This window comes from Physella acuta, unplaced genomic scaffold (genome assembly GCF_028476545.2).
Source record: "Physella acuta isolate Inbredline_101_S28 unplaced genomic scaffold, ASM2847654v3 ptg000105l, whole genome shotgun sequence".
Taxonomy (NCBI): Eukaryota; Metazoa; Mollusca; class Gastropoda; family Physidae; genus Physella; species Physella acuta.
This window is the reverse complement of record NW_026731625.1, coordinates 658728-676436: the sequence shown is the minus strand read 5'-3', so window position 1 is coordinate 676436 and position 17709 is coordinate 658728. Positions and strand designations below refer to the sequence as shown.

Sequence of the window (17709 nt, the reverse complement as noted above, 5' to 3'; positions counted from 1 at the left end):
CGCGCCTACTGAACGTGATGTTCAGTAGGCGCGCAATGGTTTTTAGTCATGTAACTCTATTGTAAATAAAACATGTAAAGTACTGAAAAAAAAATTCATAAAAAACGTTTTAATAACGGGTAGAAAAGTGCGGCGAGGCGCTGAATCCAATCAGCTCCTTTTCAATGTCTCAATCGGGTCTGTGTAAGAGACGTAACCCATAGAAAAACTTTCTGCCAGCCCACCCGCCCCGTCTTAAGTACAGATAACTGGTCACGTGACCCTAGAGTTGACTTAGAAAATAACGGCAACAGCCTGTCTCAAACAGTCGGTGCTGTGGAACTTCCTCAGACACCATGTCGTCAACTGCTCGCTCACGGGGTCCTACCCTGCTGCTTGTAGAGGTCCTCTGTGTCCTAGCCTGTCTTTCGGTCCTGTCTGCTGCATCCGGTAAGTTCTTGCACGTTATCAGTGGGCTTGATTCTTGCACATTATTAGTGGGCTTGATTCTTGAACATTATCAGTGGGCTTGATTCTTGCACGTTATCAGTGGGCTTGATTCTTGCACATTATTAGTGGGCTTGATTCTTGCACGTTATCAGTGGGCTTGATTCTTGCACATTATAAGTGGGTTTGATTCTTGCACATTATTAGTGGGTTTGATTCTTGCACATTATTAGTGGGCTTGATTCTTGCACATTATCAGTGGGCTTGAGTCTTGTACATTATCAGTGGGTTTGATTCTTGCACATTATCAGTGGGCTTGATTCTTGCACATTATTAGTGGGCTGTACTTGCACATTATTAGTGGGCTTGATTCTTGCACATTAGTGGGCTTGATTCTTGCACATTATTATTGGGCTTGATTCTTGCACATTATTAGAGGAATTGATTCTTGCACATTATTTCTCCAAGCTATTCCCTAGCTATTCCCGTATTTTCCCCGGCTATTCCCGCATTTCCCCCGGCTATTTCCTATCAGCAAACTGTAGCAAACGAGTGTAGCAAACTATCTACACTGTGGCAGATAGATACACCACATCTGGGGCTATCTCTCGATAGATACATCACAGCTGGGGCTATCTCTAGACCTATGATAGATACACAACAGCTTTGGCTATCTCTAGACCTATGATAGATACACAACAGCTGGGGCTATCTCTAGACCTATGATAGATACACAACAGCTTTGGCTATCTCTAGACCTATGATAGATACACAACAGCTTTGGCTATCTCTAGACCTATGATAGATACACAACAGCTTTGGCTATCTCTAGACCTATGATAGATACACAACAGCTGGGGCTATCTCTAGACCTATGATAGATACACCACAGCTGGGGCTATCTCTAGACCTATGATAGATACACAACAGCTTTGGCTATCTCTAGACCTATGATAGATACACCACATATGGGGCTATCTCTCGACCTATCACACAACATCGATAAAAAATCGATGAGTTTATTTCATCTGTCCTATCTAGACCAGATAGCTGTCTACGAATAATGCAAGTATCTGTAGATAAGAAAGTCCATGACGAGGCTTCAGATTTCAGTTTGCTGCAAGTTTTCTAAATATACTGCTGTGTCATAAGGAGAAAGGGGGGGGGGGGGAAGGTTTAAGCATAGAGTCTAGAGCTAGACCATTAGAATAAAAGATTCGTATCAGTAAATTATAAAGTAAAAACAGCCCAATTCAGTAAGACAAGAGTAGCTTAAAATCCACTGAACATCTACCGAAAGTCGCTAGATAGACAACTCTCACATGTTTTTTACGTCAGACAATCGTAAAAATAGATCTGGCACGTCTGAGCTCTTGTTACGTTTACTTTTCCAGTCACGTGTCTTGTTGTGGTGGGTTGAACGACATTGGCCAGGTTGGGCGGTGGGCAGGTTGGGCGGTGGGCAGGTTGGGCGGTGGGCAGGTTGGGCGGTGGGCAGGTTGGGCGGTGGGCAGGTTGGGCGGTGGGCAGGTTGGGCGGCGGGCAGGTTGGGCGGCGGGCAGGTTGGGCGGCGGGCAGGTTGGGCGGCGGGCAGGTTGGGCGGCGGGCAGGTTGGGCGGCGGGCTGGTTGGGCGGTGGGCTGGTTGGGCGGTGGGCAGGTTGGGCGGTGGGCAGGTTGGGCTGCGAGCAGGTAGGGCGGCGGGCAGGTTGGGCGGCGGGCAGGTTGGGCGGTGGGCAGGTTGGGCGGCGGGCAGGTTGGGCGGTGGGTTGAACAACATTGGCCAGGTTGGGCGGTGGGCTGCTAAAAACGTATGAAAACCTCAGGCAGTGAGTTGACTACGTTGAGAGGGTTGTCTAAACTCCAGTTACATCCCCGTCTCAATCCACAACAACCTGTTCCAGTCCCTAACATCCCCGGCTGTCACAATCATTAGGTCGTCATACAACTGTCACAATCATTAGGTCCTCATACAACTGTCACAATCATTAGGTCCTCATACAACTGTCACAATCAGTATGTCCTCATACAACTGTCACAATCATTAGGTCCTCATACAACTGTCACAATCATTAGGTCCTCATACAATCAGTAGGTCCTCATACAACTGTCACAATCATTAGGTCCTCATACAACTGTCACAATCATTAGGTCGTCATACAACTGTCACAATCATTAGGTCATCATACAACTGTCACAATCATTAGGTCCTCATACAACTGTCACAATCATTAGGTCGTCATACAACTGTCACAATCATTAGGTCCTCATACAACTGTCACAATCATTAGGTCCTCATACAACTGTCACAATCAGTATGTCCTCATACAACTGTCACAATCATTAGGTCCTCATACAACTGTCACAATCATTAGGTCCTCATACAATCAGTAGGTCCTCATACAACTGTCACAATCATTAGGTCCTCATACAACTGTCACAATTATTAGGTCATCATACAACTGTCACAATCATTAGGTCGTCATACAACTGTCACAATCATTAGGTCGTCATACAACTGTCACAATCATTAGGTCCTCATACAACTGTCACAATCATTAGGTCGTCATACAACTGTCACAATCATTAGGTCCTCATACAACTGTCACAATCATTAGGTCCTCATACAACTGTCACAATCAGTATGTCCTCATACAACTGTCACAATCATTAGGTCCTCATACAACTGTCACAATCATTAGGTCCTCATACAATCAGTAGGTCCTCATACAACTGTCACAATCATTAGGTCCTCATACAACTGTCACAATTATTAGGTCATCATACAACTGTCACAATCATTAGGTCGTCATACAACTGTCACAATCATTAGGTCGTCATACAACTGTCACAATCATTAGGTCCTCATACAACTGTCACAATCATTAGGTCCTCATACAACTGTCACAATCATTAGGTCCTCATACAACTGTCACAATCATTAGGCCGTCATACAATCATTAGGTCCTCATACAACTGTCACAATCATTAGGTCCTCATACAACTGTCACAATCATTAGGTCGTCATACAACTGTCACAATCATTAGGTCATCATACAACTGTCACAATCATTAGGTCGTCATACAACTGTCACAATCATTAGGTCGTCATACAACTGTCACAATCATTAGGTCGTCATACAACTGTCACAATCACTAGGTCCTCATACAACTGTCACAATCATTAGGTCCTCATACAACTGTCACAATCATTAGGTCGTCATACAACTGTCACAATCATTAGGTCGTCATACAATCATTAGGTCCTCATACAACTGTTACAATCATTAGGTCGTCATACAACTATCACAATCATTAGGTCGTCATACAACCGTCACAATCATTAGGTCCTCATACAACCGTCACAATCATTAGGTCCTCATACAACTTTCACAATCATTAGGTCCTCATACAACTGTCACAATCATTAGGTCCTCATACAATCATTAGGTCGTCATACAACTATCACAATCATTAGGTCCTCATACAACCGTCACAATCATTAGGTCCTCATACAACCGTCACAATCATTAGGTCCTCATACAACTGTCACAATCATTAGGTCCTCATACAATCATTAGGTCGTCATACAACTATCACAATCATTAGGTCCTCATACAACCGTCACAATCATTAGGTCCTCATACAACCGTCACAATCATTAGGTCCTCATACAACTGTCACAATCATTAGGTCCTCATACAACTGTCACAATCATTAGGTCCTCATACAACCGTCACAATCATTAGGTCCTCATACAACCGTCACAATCATTAGGTCCTCATACAACTGTCACAATCATTAGGTCCTCATACAACTGTCACAATCATTAGGTCGTCATACAAGCATTAGGTCCTCATACAACTGTCACAATCATTAGGTCCTCATACAATCATTAGGTCCTCATACAACTGTCACAATCATTAGGTCCTCATACAACTGTCACAATCATTAGGTCCTCATACAACTGTCACAATCATTAGGTCCTCATACAACTGTCACAATTATTAGGTCATCATACAACTGTCACAATCATTAGGTCCTCATACAACTGTCACAATCATTAGGTCCTCATACAACTGTCACAATCATTAGGTCCTCATACAACTGTCACAATTATTAGGTCATCATACAACTGTCACAATCATTAGGTCGTCATACAACTGTCACAATCATTAGGTCGTCATACAACTGTCACAATCATTAGGTCCTCATACAACTGTCACAATCATTAGGTCCTCATACAACTGTCACAATCATTAGGTCCTCATACAACTGTCACAATCATTAGGCCGTCATACAATCATTAGGTCCTCATACAACTGTCACAATCATTAGGTCCTCATACAACTGTCACAATCATTAGGTCGTCATACAACTGTCACAATCATTAGGTCATCATACAACTGTCACAATCATTAGGTCGTCATACAACTGTCACAATCATTAGGTCGTCATACAACTGTCACAATCATTAGGTCGTCATACAACTGTCACAATCACTAGGTCCTCATACAACTGTCACAATCATTAGGTCCTCATACAACTGTCACAATCATTAGGTCGTCATACAACTGTCACAATCATTAGGTCGTCATACAATCATTAGGTCCTCATACAACTGTTACAATCATTAGGTCGTCATACAACTATCACAATCATTAGGTCGTCATACAACCGTCACAATCATTAGGTCCTCATACAACCGTCACAATCATTAGGTCCTCATACAACTTTCACAATCATTAGGTCCTCATACAACTGTCACAATCATTAGGTCCTCATACAATCATTAGGTCGTCATACAACTATCACAATCATTAGGTCCTCATACAACCGTCACAATCATTAGGTCCTCATACAACCGTCACAATCATTAGGTCCTCATACAACTGTCACAATCATTAGGTCCTCATACAATCATTAGGTCGTCATACAACTATCACAATCATTAGGTCCTCATACAACCGTCACAATCATTAGGTCCTCATACAACCGTCACAATCATTAGGTCCTCATACAACTGTCACAATCATTAGGTCCTCATACAACTGTCACAATCATTAGGTCCTCATACAACCGTCACAATCATTAGGTCCTCATACAACCGTCACAATCATTAGGTCCTCATACAACTGTCACAATCATTAGGTCCTCATACAACTGTCACAATCATTAGGTCGTCATACAAGCATTAGGTCCTCATACAACTGTCACAATCATTAGGTCCTCATACAATCATTAGGTCCTCATACAACTGTCACAATCATTAGGTCCTCATACAACTGTCACAATCATTAGGTCCTCATACAACTGTCACAATCATTAGGTCCTCATACAACTCTCAGAATCGATAAGCAGCGGTGACGTAGTCGTGTGTGTGTGTGTAGGGGGGGGGGGGTCGGGCGCGGGGGGGGGGGGGTGTATGCCTATGTCACTTCTAAGCTGGCACTGTCGAAGAATTTAACGCGAACATTTCCCTTCAGTCCTGGGTTAATTGCAATCAACACAAAATTAATTACCTTCAATAATCTACGTCAATTCCATTTAATTCTCATTAAGTTACCTTTCTAATTTAGTTATTTTAATTCTCATTAAAATACCTTTCTAAGTTAATTATATTTATTTACCTTCAATTATAAGTCTTTCACCTCCGATTTTAATCTAATTACCTTTACTTCAAAGTTTTATTATCTTCAATTTTTAATTCTTCAATCCCATATTTTTTTTTGCAGACGCTGTCAATTCAACAAGTTACTCCACAGGTAAAGTCATTTGATCAAAAGTTTTTTCCCTGCACATATCATTTGGTCAAAAGTTTTTTCCACTGCCAGTGGTCATTTGATTTTTAAAAATCCCTGCTAGATGTCATTTGATCAGAAAAAATGTCTGCTAGATGTCTCGTGAATTCTTCTAGAAACACGCACTGTCTGCCACATGTCATGGACTGCTTGTGTCCAAGCGGCTACCTACTGACAGAAATTGACATTGTGTCATTTTCGTTCATCCAAGTCATTTTAAGGTTGGGGGACCACAATGTCACAGGTCATTTTAAGGTCAGAAGACCACAATGTAAAAGGTCATTAAAAAAATGCTACAATACTCATCACTTGACGGGTTAATTAAATACACTCATTAAAAAAAAAACACCGAAAAATTGCAAAAGCGTGACATTTATTAGCGTGACTTTTTAGCGGTCGTCCATGAATTAAATGACGTCATAAAATTACGGATCCCCCTTCCCCCCTCCGAGTGTGATGAGGGGGGTGGGGGGTTTCAGATGGTGTGACTTTTGCATTATAAATAAGAAATGTTAGAAGACGAATTTTAGCCGTTATTAACTTATTTCGCGTTTTAGAAAACTGTTTTAATAAATTATAATAATAATTGATTAAAATACTCCATGTTGACAGAGTTCAGACAAAATTTTGGAAAAAATATCGTATTTAAAGAAAAATTCAACAAATCGAAAGTATATAACTAAACCATCCCCCCCCCCCCTCCCGCCCAGAAAAAAGGTCTAAAAAAAACACTGATGAAGTAAGACAAGCCACTGACCTGAATGCACTTGTCTTTGTATGGATTGTGGGGTCAGCACAATGACCAGCCGATCTTACTTTCGTTGTGTAACCATTAAAGATAGACTGGTCAGTCAATACCCCTTGGCTACTCTTTACCTAGCCTGTAGACTGTAGACATTGAACTTGTCTCACACGTAAACTTTTATAATTTTATATTATATACTACGCTTTACACTTTCAGGTTCAAATTTCACAACCCATTACACGGAAAATGGTGAGTTTCTACGGAGTTCAGTATTTCATATTGACTATAATTATATCTAGATTTCTAGATTCGATATCTACCAAATATCTAGACTAGACTCCATTAATCATTCTAAGCCTACTATAGATAGAATATTCAAATTTCCACTTTTTTTGTGTGTCAATTTTCAGGAACAAGCGTTGTCGTGATAAACTCTACTAGATCTACATACGGTAAATACCTAGCTTAACGTAGGCGAATTCAAATTTTAAGTTAACGGCGGAACAAAATTTGAAATTTTAATGAGTAGAATCCAATGCAGTGGTTCTTAAACTGGGTTTGATCGAACCTCAGGGTTTCGCTAAGTCAGTTTTAGGGGTTCGGCAGAGGTCAAGACAAACACCCGACTCATACCATATGATTCACGATCGGATTTTCTCAGTGCAGACGATCAGATAGGTTCGGTGAATGCGTTTATGAAACTGGTAGTCTCGTAGGGTTTGGAATCTCCAAAAAAGTTGAGAACCATTGATCTAATTGGTTAAGAATAGTTAAATCCTTATCTAATCCTTTCTAGATTTAGATCTAGATATCTAGAATCTACATGGATGTAGAATCTATATAGAATCTACTATATAAATTTAAAAATTGAAAATCTTTGAAGAAATCAATGTGAGTTATTAGTTTAGACTATTTGGCGGTAATCCATCGCCTTAGACTTAGTAAACTTTAGTTAGGTAAGTAAAATGAAAATCGGTCGAGGCTAGTAATGTGAAAAGAAGGTGCCTCATTACATTTTAGTAATTATTTCACATTTTAAGGAAGATTTAGATCTATGTTTTGAAAGTTACAAAAATTATATTGCACTGGTGTTGCAGATAATTTTAAATTTATATTATAGGTCTATATCCAGATAAGTATTTGTACCTTTAGTTAGTAATACACAAAGACTACAAACTACAAAGATCTAGATACTAGATACATAGATATTAGATATCTATGAATTCTATATATTAAAGTGTGTTTGTTTCTCTCTCCCTTTGTTACTAATTAAAGAATTGCATAACAAAACAGAGTATTACTACAACTGGACAAGTAAGTAAATTTCTTTATCTCCTCTTAGATTCTCACTAAATCGCGACAAGTAATTAAATAAAATTAATTTGTTCATTTCCTCTCAGATTCTCACTAAATCTGGGACATAGAGGCCCATCAGTGTTATCATATTAATATTGAAGGCTTAAAGTGATTTATTATTTATTGCAAATAAATTGATGCACATATTTTACTTTATGAAAATAAATTTAAAAATGAATATATATCTATAGGTCTAGCCCTATGTACTTATATATATATATATATATATATATATATATATATATATATATATATATATATATATATATATATATATATGTGTGTTATTTTTTCCTTGCCACATATAGCAGAGAACATCACTTCTTGGACCAACACATCAACAGGTAGTCACTTAACTGTTTGCACATTTGGTCTTTAGATAGTCTCTTTCACTTTTTCTCCTGCACATTTTTAACTCGCAGTGGCGCACAAACCATTTTAAAATCCTTCCATTTTCCTGTCCTACATCATTTTTATCTATTTCTTTCCAACCTGTTCCAATAGTTTTTTACTTTTTTTTTCAATATCTCTCTATGCCAGATGATTTTGGGTCTACTGCTTTATCTTGATTTGATTTAAGATAAATTCTCTTAGGAACATTTACTTGGGAGCTGTTTTATGTTTTCCCATGTTTATACAATGAAGTAACACAAGTTTCCATTTCCCTGATTTTTATCCAATGGTTTTCACCTTAAGATTTTTCTGTAGTGTTCCACCCATTCTATTAGTTTTAGTAGGAGTCAGTGTCTCATTTGTAAGGCAATATCTAATGTATGTTAGGAGTCAATGACTTGTGTATGTTAGGAGTCAATGACTGGTGTATGTCAGGAGTAAATGACTAGTGTGATAGCACTTAAAAATAATAAACATATTGTATCTCTGTGTTACCTTGTGTGAATGAATAGGCCTCAATTAGATGAGCCCAATGAACCCTATCACTTAACTATCTAGATGTCCCATACCCTTTAAATTAGCGTTGATGCTCCACTTTAATTAGCCCAAAAAATTGCAGGTGTCAAATGGAACCATACAGCCTGGTCCTACATGTTCTACTACCAAGATGGTGAGCTGTAGATAATTAATTATCTTAATCATCAGATTATTACGTAGGCCTACCTTAATCATCAGATCATTATCATTAATTACCGTAATCATCAGATTATTAAGGAGGCTTACTCAATCTTCAGATTATAAATTACCTCAATCATCACATCATTATATACCTTATTTATCATATCATTAATCATCAGATAATGAGCACAATTATCAGTTGATTAATTGCATTGTTTATGTGACTTGATAAATTCCTCTTTCAGGTGTCAGCTGGAGCTACACAGAATGGCTCTCTTACTTCCAGAAAGGTAATCATTGATTTATCACACACTGTCAAAAACTTTTATTCATGAACAAAACAAATACAATTTTGACTTTTAGAAAAGTGCCAGATTTTCCTTCACAACACCAAGTTTGTCAAGAAATAAATAACAATCTCACTACTATGTTGCTAAGTATAAATTGCACACACAATAGCTTGGCTAGGATGAGGATTATTGTGAATGATGAAGGGGGCACTCTAGGAAATAACCCAGGAAAGGTAGACGATAATGGTACGGAGCACTGAAGAAAAATGGAATGAAATTACCCATGAACTTGAAGAACATAGAAATAGGCACAGATAAGTGTCCTTATAACACTGGACACTGTAGTTGTAGACATTCTACAGTTAATTAAAATAGTCAAATGTCAGTGCCAGATATAATTTAAAAGTAAAGAAATATTTAGAACAGGCAAGTTTGTGATGTTAACATTGTCATAATGCTAACAAGTTTATGATGTTAACAAGTTTGTGATGTTAACATCGTCGTAATGCTAACAAGTTTATGATGTTAACAAGTTTGTGATGTTAACATCGTCGTAATGCTAACAAGTTTATGATGTTAACAAGTTTGTGATGTTAACATCGTCGTAATGCTAACAAGTTTATGATGTTAACAAGTTTGTGATGTTAACATCGTCGTAATGCTAACAAGTTTATGATGTTAACAAGTTTGTGATGTTAACATGTGTGTGATGTTAACAAGTGTGTGATGTTAACAACTGTGTGATGTTAACAAGTTTGTGACGTGTGTGATGTTAACAAGCTTGTGATGTTAACAAGTTTGTGATGTTAACGTGTGTGATGTTAACTTGTGTGATGTTAACATTTGTTCCAGCTGAGTTCACTGACCTGCAATGGGACTTCACTGCTTGGTACTCCTACATGATGCTACACTCAGAGGGAGGTAAGTAGTGGCCAGGTAAAGTTAACAGTAGGGGAGGTAAGTAGTGGACAGGTAATGTTAACTGTAGGGGAGGTAAGTAGTGGCCAGGTTAAGTTAACAGTAGGGGAGGTAAGTAGTGGCCAGGTAAAGTTAACAGTAGGGGAGGTAAGTAGTGGACAGGTAAAGTTAACTGGAGGGGAGGTAAGTAGTGGCTGGCTAAGTTAACTGGAGGGGAGGTAAGTAGTGGCTGGCTAAGTTAACTGGAGGGAGGGGAGGTAAGTAGTGGCTGGCTAAGTTAACAGTAGGGGAGGTAAGTAGTGGCCAGGTAAAGTTAACAGTAGGGGAGGTAAGTAGTGGCTGGCTAAGTTAACTGGATGGAGAGGAGAAATTGCCCTCCCCCCTAGAATTTCCTTAGAAAAATGAATTATTTTTTCCTTAATGTTAAGTCTCACTAATTGTTGTTTTTTTTGTCTCACTAATTAATGTTCTCCTAATGGCGCTTCACTACTTGCTTTATGTCACAGGGTTCCAGTGCAGCTCAGAAGCCTTGATTCAAGCAGAGAGCGCCATCGTTTTGAACCTGTTTCAAGTATTCACTCAACAGACAAACCAGAAACCAGAACTTTGCCTGTAGGTCTTTGCTAGTTTAAAATATAAGCATTCATCTTTCAAAAGTAAACTCACAAAAAACAATAAAACTTGCATGTCCTTCCCAACAACTCCCCCCCCCCCCCCCCCCCCCCCATCCTAGATAATTCAAATTGAAGTAAACAAGATATTTTGAAATAATTCTTCTGTCTAGTCAACTATTGTTAGTTATTACATTTTTATTTTGTTCTGTCTAGTCAACTACTGTGTGGTGCTATTATTGTTAGTTATTATATATTTATTTTGTTCTACTGTTGTTGTCACAAGTTTTTTGTTTGTTGGTCTAAAAGTTTAAGACCATGACCCCCCCCCCCCCCCTGATTATTTTATTGCTTTACTAACCACATTTTCTTTTTCATTAGAAATTTGAAAAACTCCATCAAACTAGCCAAGAACATTTCTGATATCTGCAACACAATGGAAGTTGATGCGGACATGTATGAATCTTCGTCCAAAATTTCTGTCTTGCGCTTCTCTCGAATGATGCACCTTGCTGAGTTTGTCACCATGTCCAGGCTGCTTTGTGCCTCCACAATGGAAGGTTAACAAAACTTTTTCATTTGCTATTTTTACAAGATAAACACACATTTCCATTTGGTATTTTCACAAGATAAACACACATTTCCATTTGGTATTTTCACAAGATAAGCACACATTTCCATTTGGTATTTTCACAAGATAAACACACATTTCCATTTGGTATTTTCACAAGATAAACACATTTTTCATTTGGTATTTTCACAAAACAGTTGTGTTAGTATTGTCAACAAACTTTAATTTACACCAAAGTTTAAGAGGACTCAGGAAAAAAAACAGAAAATATTTGTTTTTCAAATTTTCAAAATTTTGTATTAAAAAAATACCAGTAAATTTAGCATTAATTTAAATTGTATTTCACCATCACAAATTTAAAATAAATAAATTTCTAGAGTGTTTATAGTTACAAAAATTAGTCAGCTGACTTTATTAGAGTTAGTTAAAGAAAGATCAATGATATGATCAAAATATATGTAAGTGTTTGAACCTTGAAACCTTGCATGCAAACATCTTCCTTTAAGTACCCTATCATACCCTATCATACACACAAAGAAATAGACCAGGCTCATTAATTAAGAAGTTTTCTTTTTCCAGCACCTACCCCCTTTAATGCCAGGCATACTAGATGGTTATTTAAAGAAATTCTTTGTTTCAACTCCCTCGTTTGATGAGTAATTTGTCATAGTTAGAAATAATTAGGCCTACTTATCCAATTACATCTTATTAGTTCAGGTTTGTAGTATTGATATTTCATGTTTATTTTAAAGATATGAGTTTCATAGACGGATCTGAACTTGGACTGGGCTTTGAAAATGTTGCAGGTATTTTTCTATTGAAATTGTCTTGTAGTTTATTGCACCACTGAGTTCACACAATATTGGTAGATGCTGAAAATTCTTCCTTAAGTTCCTCTGTGTAGTTAGAAAGCTGTCCACAATGTCCATCTTTTCTTTCAGTTGCCCAGTGCCACCTGGCAGACCTAAGGGATTCAGTTCTGGCCATCTTGCGACTAGAACTTAATTGGGAGGATTCCTCAGCTTGCAGGTAACTCTTGTTGAGACGTTTTCTTCTATACCCAGTTAGTTGAGACATTTTCTTCTATACCCAGTTAGTTGAGACATTTTCTACTATACCCAGTTAGTTGAGACATTTTCTTCAATACCCAGTTAGTTGAGACATTTTCTTCAATACCCAGTTAGTTGAGACATTTTCTTCTATACCCAGTTAGTTGAGACATTTTCTTCTATACCCAGTTAGTTGAGACATTTTCTTCTATACCCAGTTAGTTGAGACATTTTCTTCTATACCCAGTTAGTTGAGACATTTTCTTCTATACCCAGTTAGTTGAGACATTTTCTTCTATACCCAGTTAGTTGAGACGTTTTCTTCTATACCCAGTTAGTTGAGACATTTTCTTCAATACCCAGTTAGTTGAGACATTTTCTTCTATACCCAGTTAGTTGAGACATTTTCTTCTATACCCAGTTAGTTGAGACATTTTCTTCTATACCCAGTTAGTTGAGACATTGTTTTCTTCAATACCCAGTTAGTTGAGACATTTTCTTCTATACCCAGTTAGTTGAGACATTTTCTTCTATACCCAGTTAGTTGAGACATTTTCTTCTATACCCACTTAGTTGAGACATTTTCTTCAATACCCAGTTAGTTGAGACATTTTCTTCTATACCCACTTAGTTGAGACATTTTCTTCTATACCCAGTTAGTTGAGACATTTTCTTCTATACCCACTTAGTTGAGACATTTTCTTCTATACCCAGTTAGATACGGAATGTTAGATGTTTAAAGAAATGTTAAATACTGCTGGCTGCTTAAGTTTCAAGAAAAACATCAAGGAACAACCAAATGTAGAACATCTTTGTTCAGAAAGTGGTGAAGCCTGTACTTAGAGGTCACTCCTCAAGCCTTTTAAAACACTTTTGATTTCTAAAGTTGTCATCTGTTTTCAGAAGTATAAGTCACAACACTGCTCAAGCCTTTTAAAACACTTTTGATTTCTAAAGTCGACATCTGTTTTCAGAAGTGTAAGTCACAACACTCCTCAAGCCTTTTAAAACACTTTTGATTTCTAAAGTCGACATCTGTTTTCAGAAGTGTAAGTCACAACACTGCTCAAGCCTTTTAAAACACTTTTGATTTCTAAAGTCGACATCTGTTTTCAGAAGTGTAAGTCACAACACTCCTCAAGCCTTTTAAAACACTTTTGATTTCTAAAGTCGACATCTGTTTTCAGAAGTGTAAGTCACAACACTCCTCAAGCCTTTTAAAACACTTTTGATTTCTAAAGTCGACATCTGTTTTCAGAAGTGTAAGTCACAACACTCCTCAAGCCTTTTAAAACACTTTTGATTTCTAAAGTCGACATCTGTTTTCAGAAGTGTAAGTCACAACACTCCTCAAGCCTTTTAAAACACTTTTGATTTCTAAAGTCGACATCTGTTTTCAGAAGTGTAAGTCACAACACTCCTCAAGCCTTTTAAAACACTTTTGATTTCTAAAGTCGACATCTGTTTTCAGAAGTGTAAGTCACAACACTCCTCAAGCCTTTTAAAACACTTTTGATTTCTAAAGTCGACATCTGTTTTCAGAAGTGTAAGTCAAGCTGTAGAAGACATCAGTCAAAAAGTGGGCTATTGCTCCCTGGATGTACGCTCCACTCTGTCACTGCTCATATCTCAAATGAAGAACACACAGCAAACCATTTGCACCCCACCCTCCTGCAATGTTCACTATGCTGGTATGTGTTTGATGAATGCTGAAAGTTTCCTCCAAGAGCATGAGACAGCTTTAAAGAATGAAACGCTGAACAACGCCTCAAGTGTGAACAGAACTATGTCAAGTATTAGATATTCTATTTGCAGGTAGGTTTTTTACTTCAAATATTTCAACATCTTTCAAATTATTCCTACTTAATTTGTTTAAGCCCTGATGGGGGGGGGGGGGGGGGGGGGGAGGGGTGTGTGTGTGTGTGAAAACCCCTAAAGTAATGCCTAACTCTACTCCCATGGCTAATCATCCCATGGGCGTCAGTGCAACTGTGCTAAACCCACGGTGGTTAAACTCTAACCTTAATCTAAGCACAAAAAATAAATCTGCTTATCAATGTTATTTACATTAAAAAAATTGAACTGTCAAACGTAAACCTTATCTCAAATTCAAACATGCTAGATCTACAACTATAAAACAAAACAAATGATCTTAACAAACACAGCAAACATACAAACAAACATACTACACAAACACCTAATCAAACACCAAGCCACGTTGCAAATGCAACCTCCATGCACGTGATGCACAAAGCGCCCACTGCGAAACCGCTCCGCTGAGTTCAGATTTACATTCTCCCTGCTGGCTATGGGGTAAAAAAAGAACCACCCAAGTGGTCACTCAGCCTTATATACTGCTGGGCCAAAACCCGTAGCCACTGTCCAGTTCAATGCTTGCACACCATACAATAATAAAACAAACCGTTCACCCGCTCACATTTGTGAAACCTTTGAAATGATTGCCTTTGTGAAACCTTTGAAATGCTTGACCTTGTGACCTCTAGGAGTCTGAAGTACGCCTTGGCGTGTGCCACCAACCACACCATCGGCTGCCAGACCAGCATCTACTCCAGCATCAGCCCACACTTTGACCAGGTCAAGGCCAAGTTCAGCCTGATGTGTCCAGAAATGGTGCCAGCACAGAAGATGTGTCTGGTTGAAAGAGAGGTCAAGGTTGATGCTCAGCAGGTCGTCATGGCAGTGGGCAGCAGTTTCTTGTACAATAACTCCATGCTTTGTCAGTAAGTGTCACTCCATGCTTTGTCAGTAAGTGTCACTCTATGCTTTGTCAGTAAGTGTCACTCCATGCTTTGTCAGTAAGTGTCACTCCATGCTTTGTCAGTAAGTGTCACTCCATGCTTTGTAAGTAAATGTCACTCCATGCTTTGTCAGTAAATGTCACTCCATGCTTTGTCAGTAAGTGTCACTCCATGCTTTGTCAGTAAGTGTCACTCCATGCTTTTTCAGTAAGTGTCACTCCATGCTATGTCAGTAAGTGTCACTCCATGCTTTTTCAGTAAGTGTCACTCCATGCTTTTTCAGTAAGTGTCACTCCATGCTTTGTCAGTAAGTGTCACTCCATGCTTTGTCAGTAAGTGTCACTCCATGCTTTGTCTCTCCATGCTTTGTTAGTAAGTGTCACTCCATGCTTTGTTAGTAGATGTCACTTTTTTCTGGCTGATTGATGCCTTTTGCTGCAAGGTGTAACATTTGAATGAGTAGTCTACATCTCACCTGCATGTGACAGATTGATGTCTAGTCTCATCTTCATTTTGTTACAGGATTGCTACTATGTTCAATGACAGTCAAGATCAGCTGTTGTACTACTGCAAAAATAATGGTAATCTTATAGCTTAACTTTACCCCAGACATTTTAAACCTTGTTCTCTACCCCAGACATTTTAAACCTTGTCCTCTACCCCAGACATTTTAAACCTTGTCCTCTACCCCAGACATTTTAAACCTTGTCCTCTACCCCAGACATTTTAAACCTTGTCCTCTACCCCAGACATTTTAAACCTTGTCCTCTACCCCAGACATTTTAAACCTTGTCCTCTACCCCAGACATTTTAAACCTTGTCCTCTACCCCAGACATTTTAAACCTTGTCCTCTACCCCAGACATTTTAAACCTTGTCCTCTACCCCAGACATTTTAAACCTTGTCCTCTACCCATTTTAAACCTTGTCCTCTACCCCAGACATTTTAAACCTTGTCCTCTACACATTTTAAACCTTGTCCTCTACCCATTTTAAACCTTGTCCTCTACCCCAGACATTTTAAACCTTGTCCTCTACCCCAGACATTTTAAACCTTGTCCTCTACCCCAGACATTTTAAACCTTGTCCTCTACCCCAGACATTTTAAACCTTGTTCTCTACCCCAGACATTTTAAACCTTGTCCTCTACCCCAGACATTTTAAACCTTGTCCTCTACCCCACACATTTTAAACCATGTCCTCTACCCCAGACATTTTAAACCTTGTCCTCTACCCCAGACATTTTAAACCTTGTCCTCTACCCCAGACATTTTAAACCTTGTTCTCTACCCCAGACATTTTAAACCTTGTCCTCTACCCCAGACATTTTAAACCTTGTCCTCTACCCCAGACATTTTAAACCTTGTCCTCTACCCATTTTAAACCTTGTCCTCTACCCCAGACATTTTAAACCTTGTTCTCTACCCCAGACATTTTAAACCTTGTCCTCTACCCCAGACATTTTAAACCTTGTCCTCTACCCCAGACATTTTAAACCTTGTCCTCTACCCCAGACATTTTAAACCTTGTCCTCTACCCCAGACATTTTAAACCTTGTCCTCTACCCATTTTAAACCTTGTCCTCTACCCCAGACATTTTAAACCTTGTCCTCTACACATTTTAAACCTTGTCCTCTACCCATTTTAAACCTTGTCCTCTACCCCAGACATTTTAAACCTTGTCCTCTACCCCAGACATTTTAAACCTTGTCCTCTACCCCAGACATTTTAAACCTTGTCCTCTACCCCAGACATTTTAAACCTTGTTCTCTACCCCAGACATTTTAAACCTTGTCCTCTACCCCAGACATTTTAAACCTTGTCCTCTACCCCACACATTTTAAACCATGTCCTCTACCCCAGACATTTTAAACCTTGTCCTCTACCCCAGACATTTTAAACCTTGTCCTCTACCCCAGACATTTTAAACCTTGTTCTCTACCCCAGACATTTTAAACCTTGTCCTCTACCCCAGACATTTTAAACCTTGTCCTCTACCCCAGACATTTTAAACCTTGTCCTCTACCCATTTTAAACCTTGTCCTCTACCCCAGACATTTTAAACCTTGTCCTCTACCCATTTTAAACCTTGTCCTCTACCCCAGACATTTTAAA

General features: G+C 38.7%; 1 protein-coding gene and 1 long non-coding RNA gene across 5 annotated transcripts in view; both read left to right on the top strand.

Annotated features, from left to right (window-relative positions):
- The first annotated feature begins 284 nt into the window (after nucleotides 1-284).
- On the top strand, nucleotides 285-7413 carry LOC131932850 (uncharacterized). Its single transcript, XR_009384737.1, has 4 exons — nucleotides 285-429; nucleotides 6160-6189; nucleotides 7187-7219; nucleotides 7381-7413. It is a non-coding gene; the product is annotated as an uncharacterized LOC131932850 (long non-coding RNA).
- A 5-nt stretch (nucleotides 7414-7418) lies between these two features.
- LOC131932817 (uncharacterized) overlaps nucleotides 7419-17709 on the top strand; it is an 86765-nt gene continuing 76474 nt past the window's right edge. For 3 of the 4 annotated variants that reach the window (XM_059289740.1, XM_059289726.1, XM_059289749.1), the window contains exons 1-13: nucleotides 7598-7648; nucleotides 8246-8284; nucleotides 8635-8670; nucleotides 9339-9389; nucleotides 9643-9687; nucleotides 10540-10608; nucleotides 11112-11217; nucleotides 11598-11776; nucleotides 12540-12593; nucleotides 12729-12816; nucleotides 14379-14651; nucleotides 15341-15577; nucleotides 16118-16176. In XM_059289740.1, coding sequence (XP_059145723.1) covers nucleotides 9371-9389; nucleotides 9643-9687; nucleotides 10540-10608; nucleotides 11112-11217; nucleotides 11598-11776; nucleotides 12540-12593; nucleotides 12729-12816; nucleotides 14379-14651; nucleotides 15341-15577; nucleotides 16118-16176 — 1129 coding nt within the window. In that variant the 5' untranslated portion in view covers nucleotides 7598-7648; nucleotides 8246-8284; nucleotides 8635-8670; nucleotides 9339-9370. Of the gene's footprint in view, nucleotides 7423-7597; nucleotides 7649-8245; nucleotides 8285-8634; nucleotides 8671-9338; nucleotides 9390-9642; nucleotides 9688-10539; nucleotides 10609-11111; nucleotides 11218-11597; nucleotides 11777-12539; nucleotides 12594-12728; nucleotides 12817-14378; nucleotides 14652-15340; nucleotides 15578-16117; nucleotides 16177-17709 lie in introns of those variants that run through there. The other variant, XM_059289733.1, reaches the window with a different exon arrangement.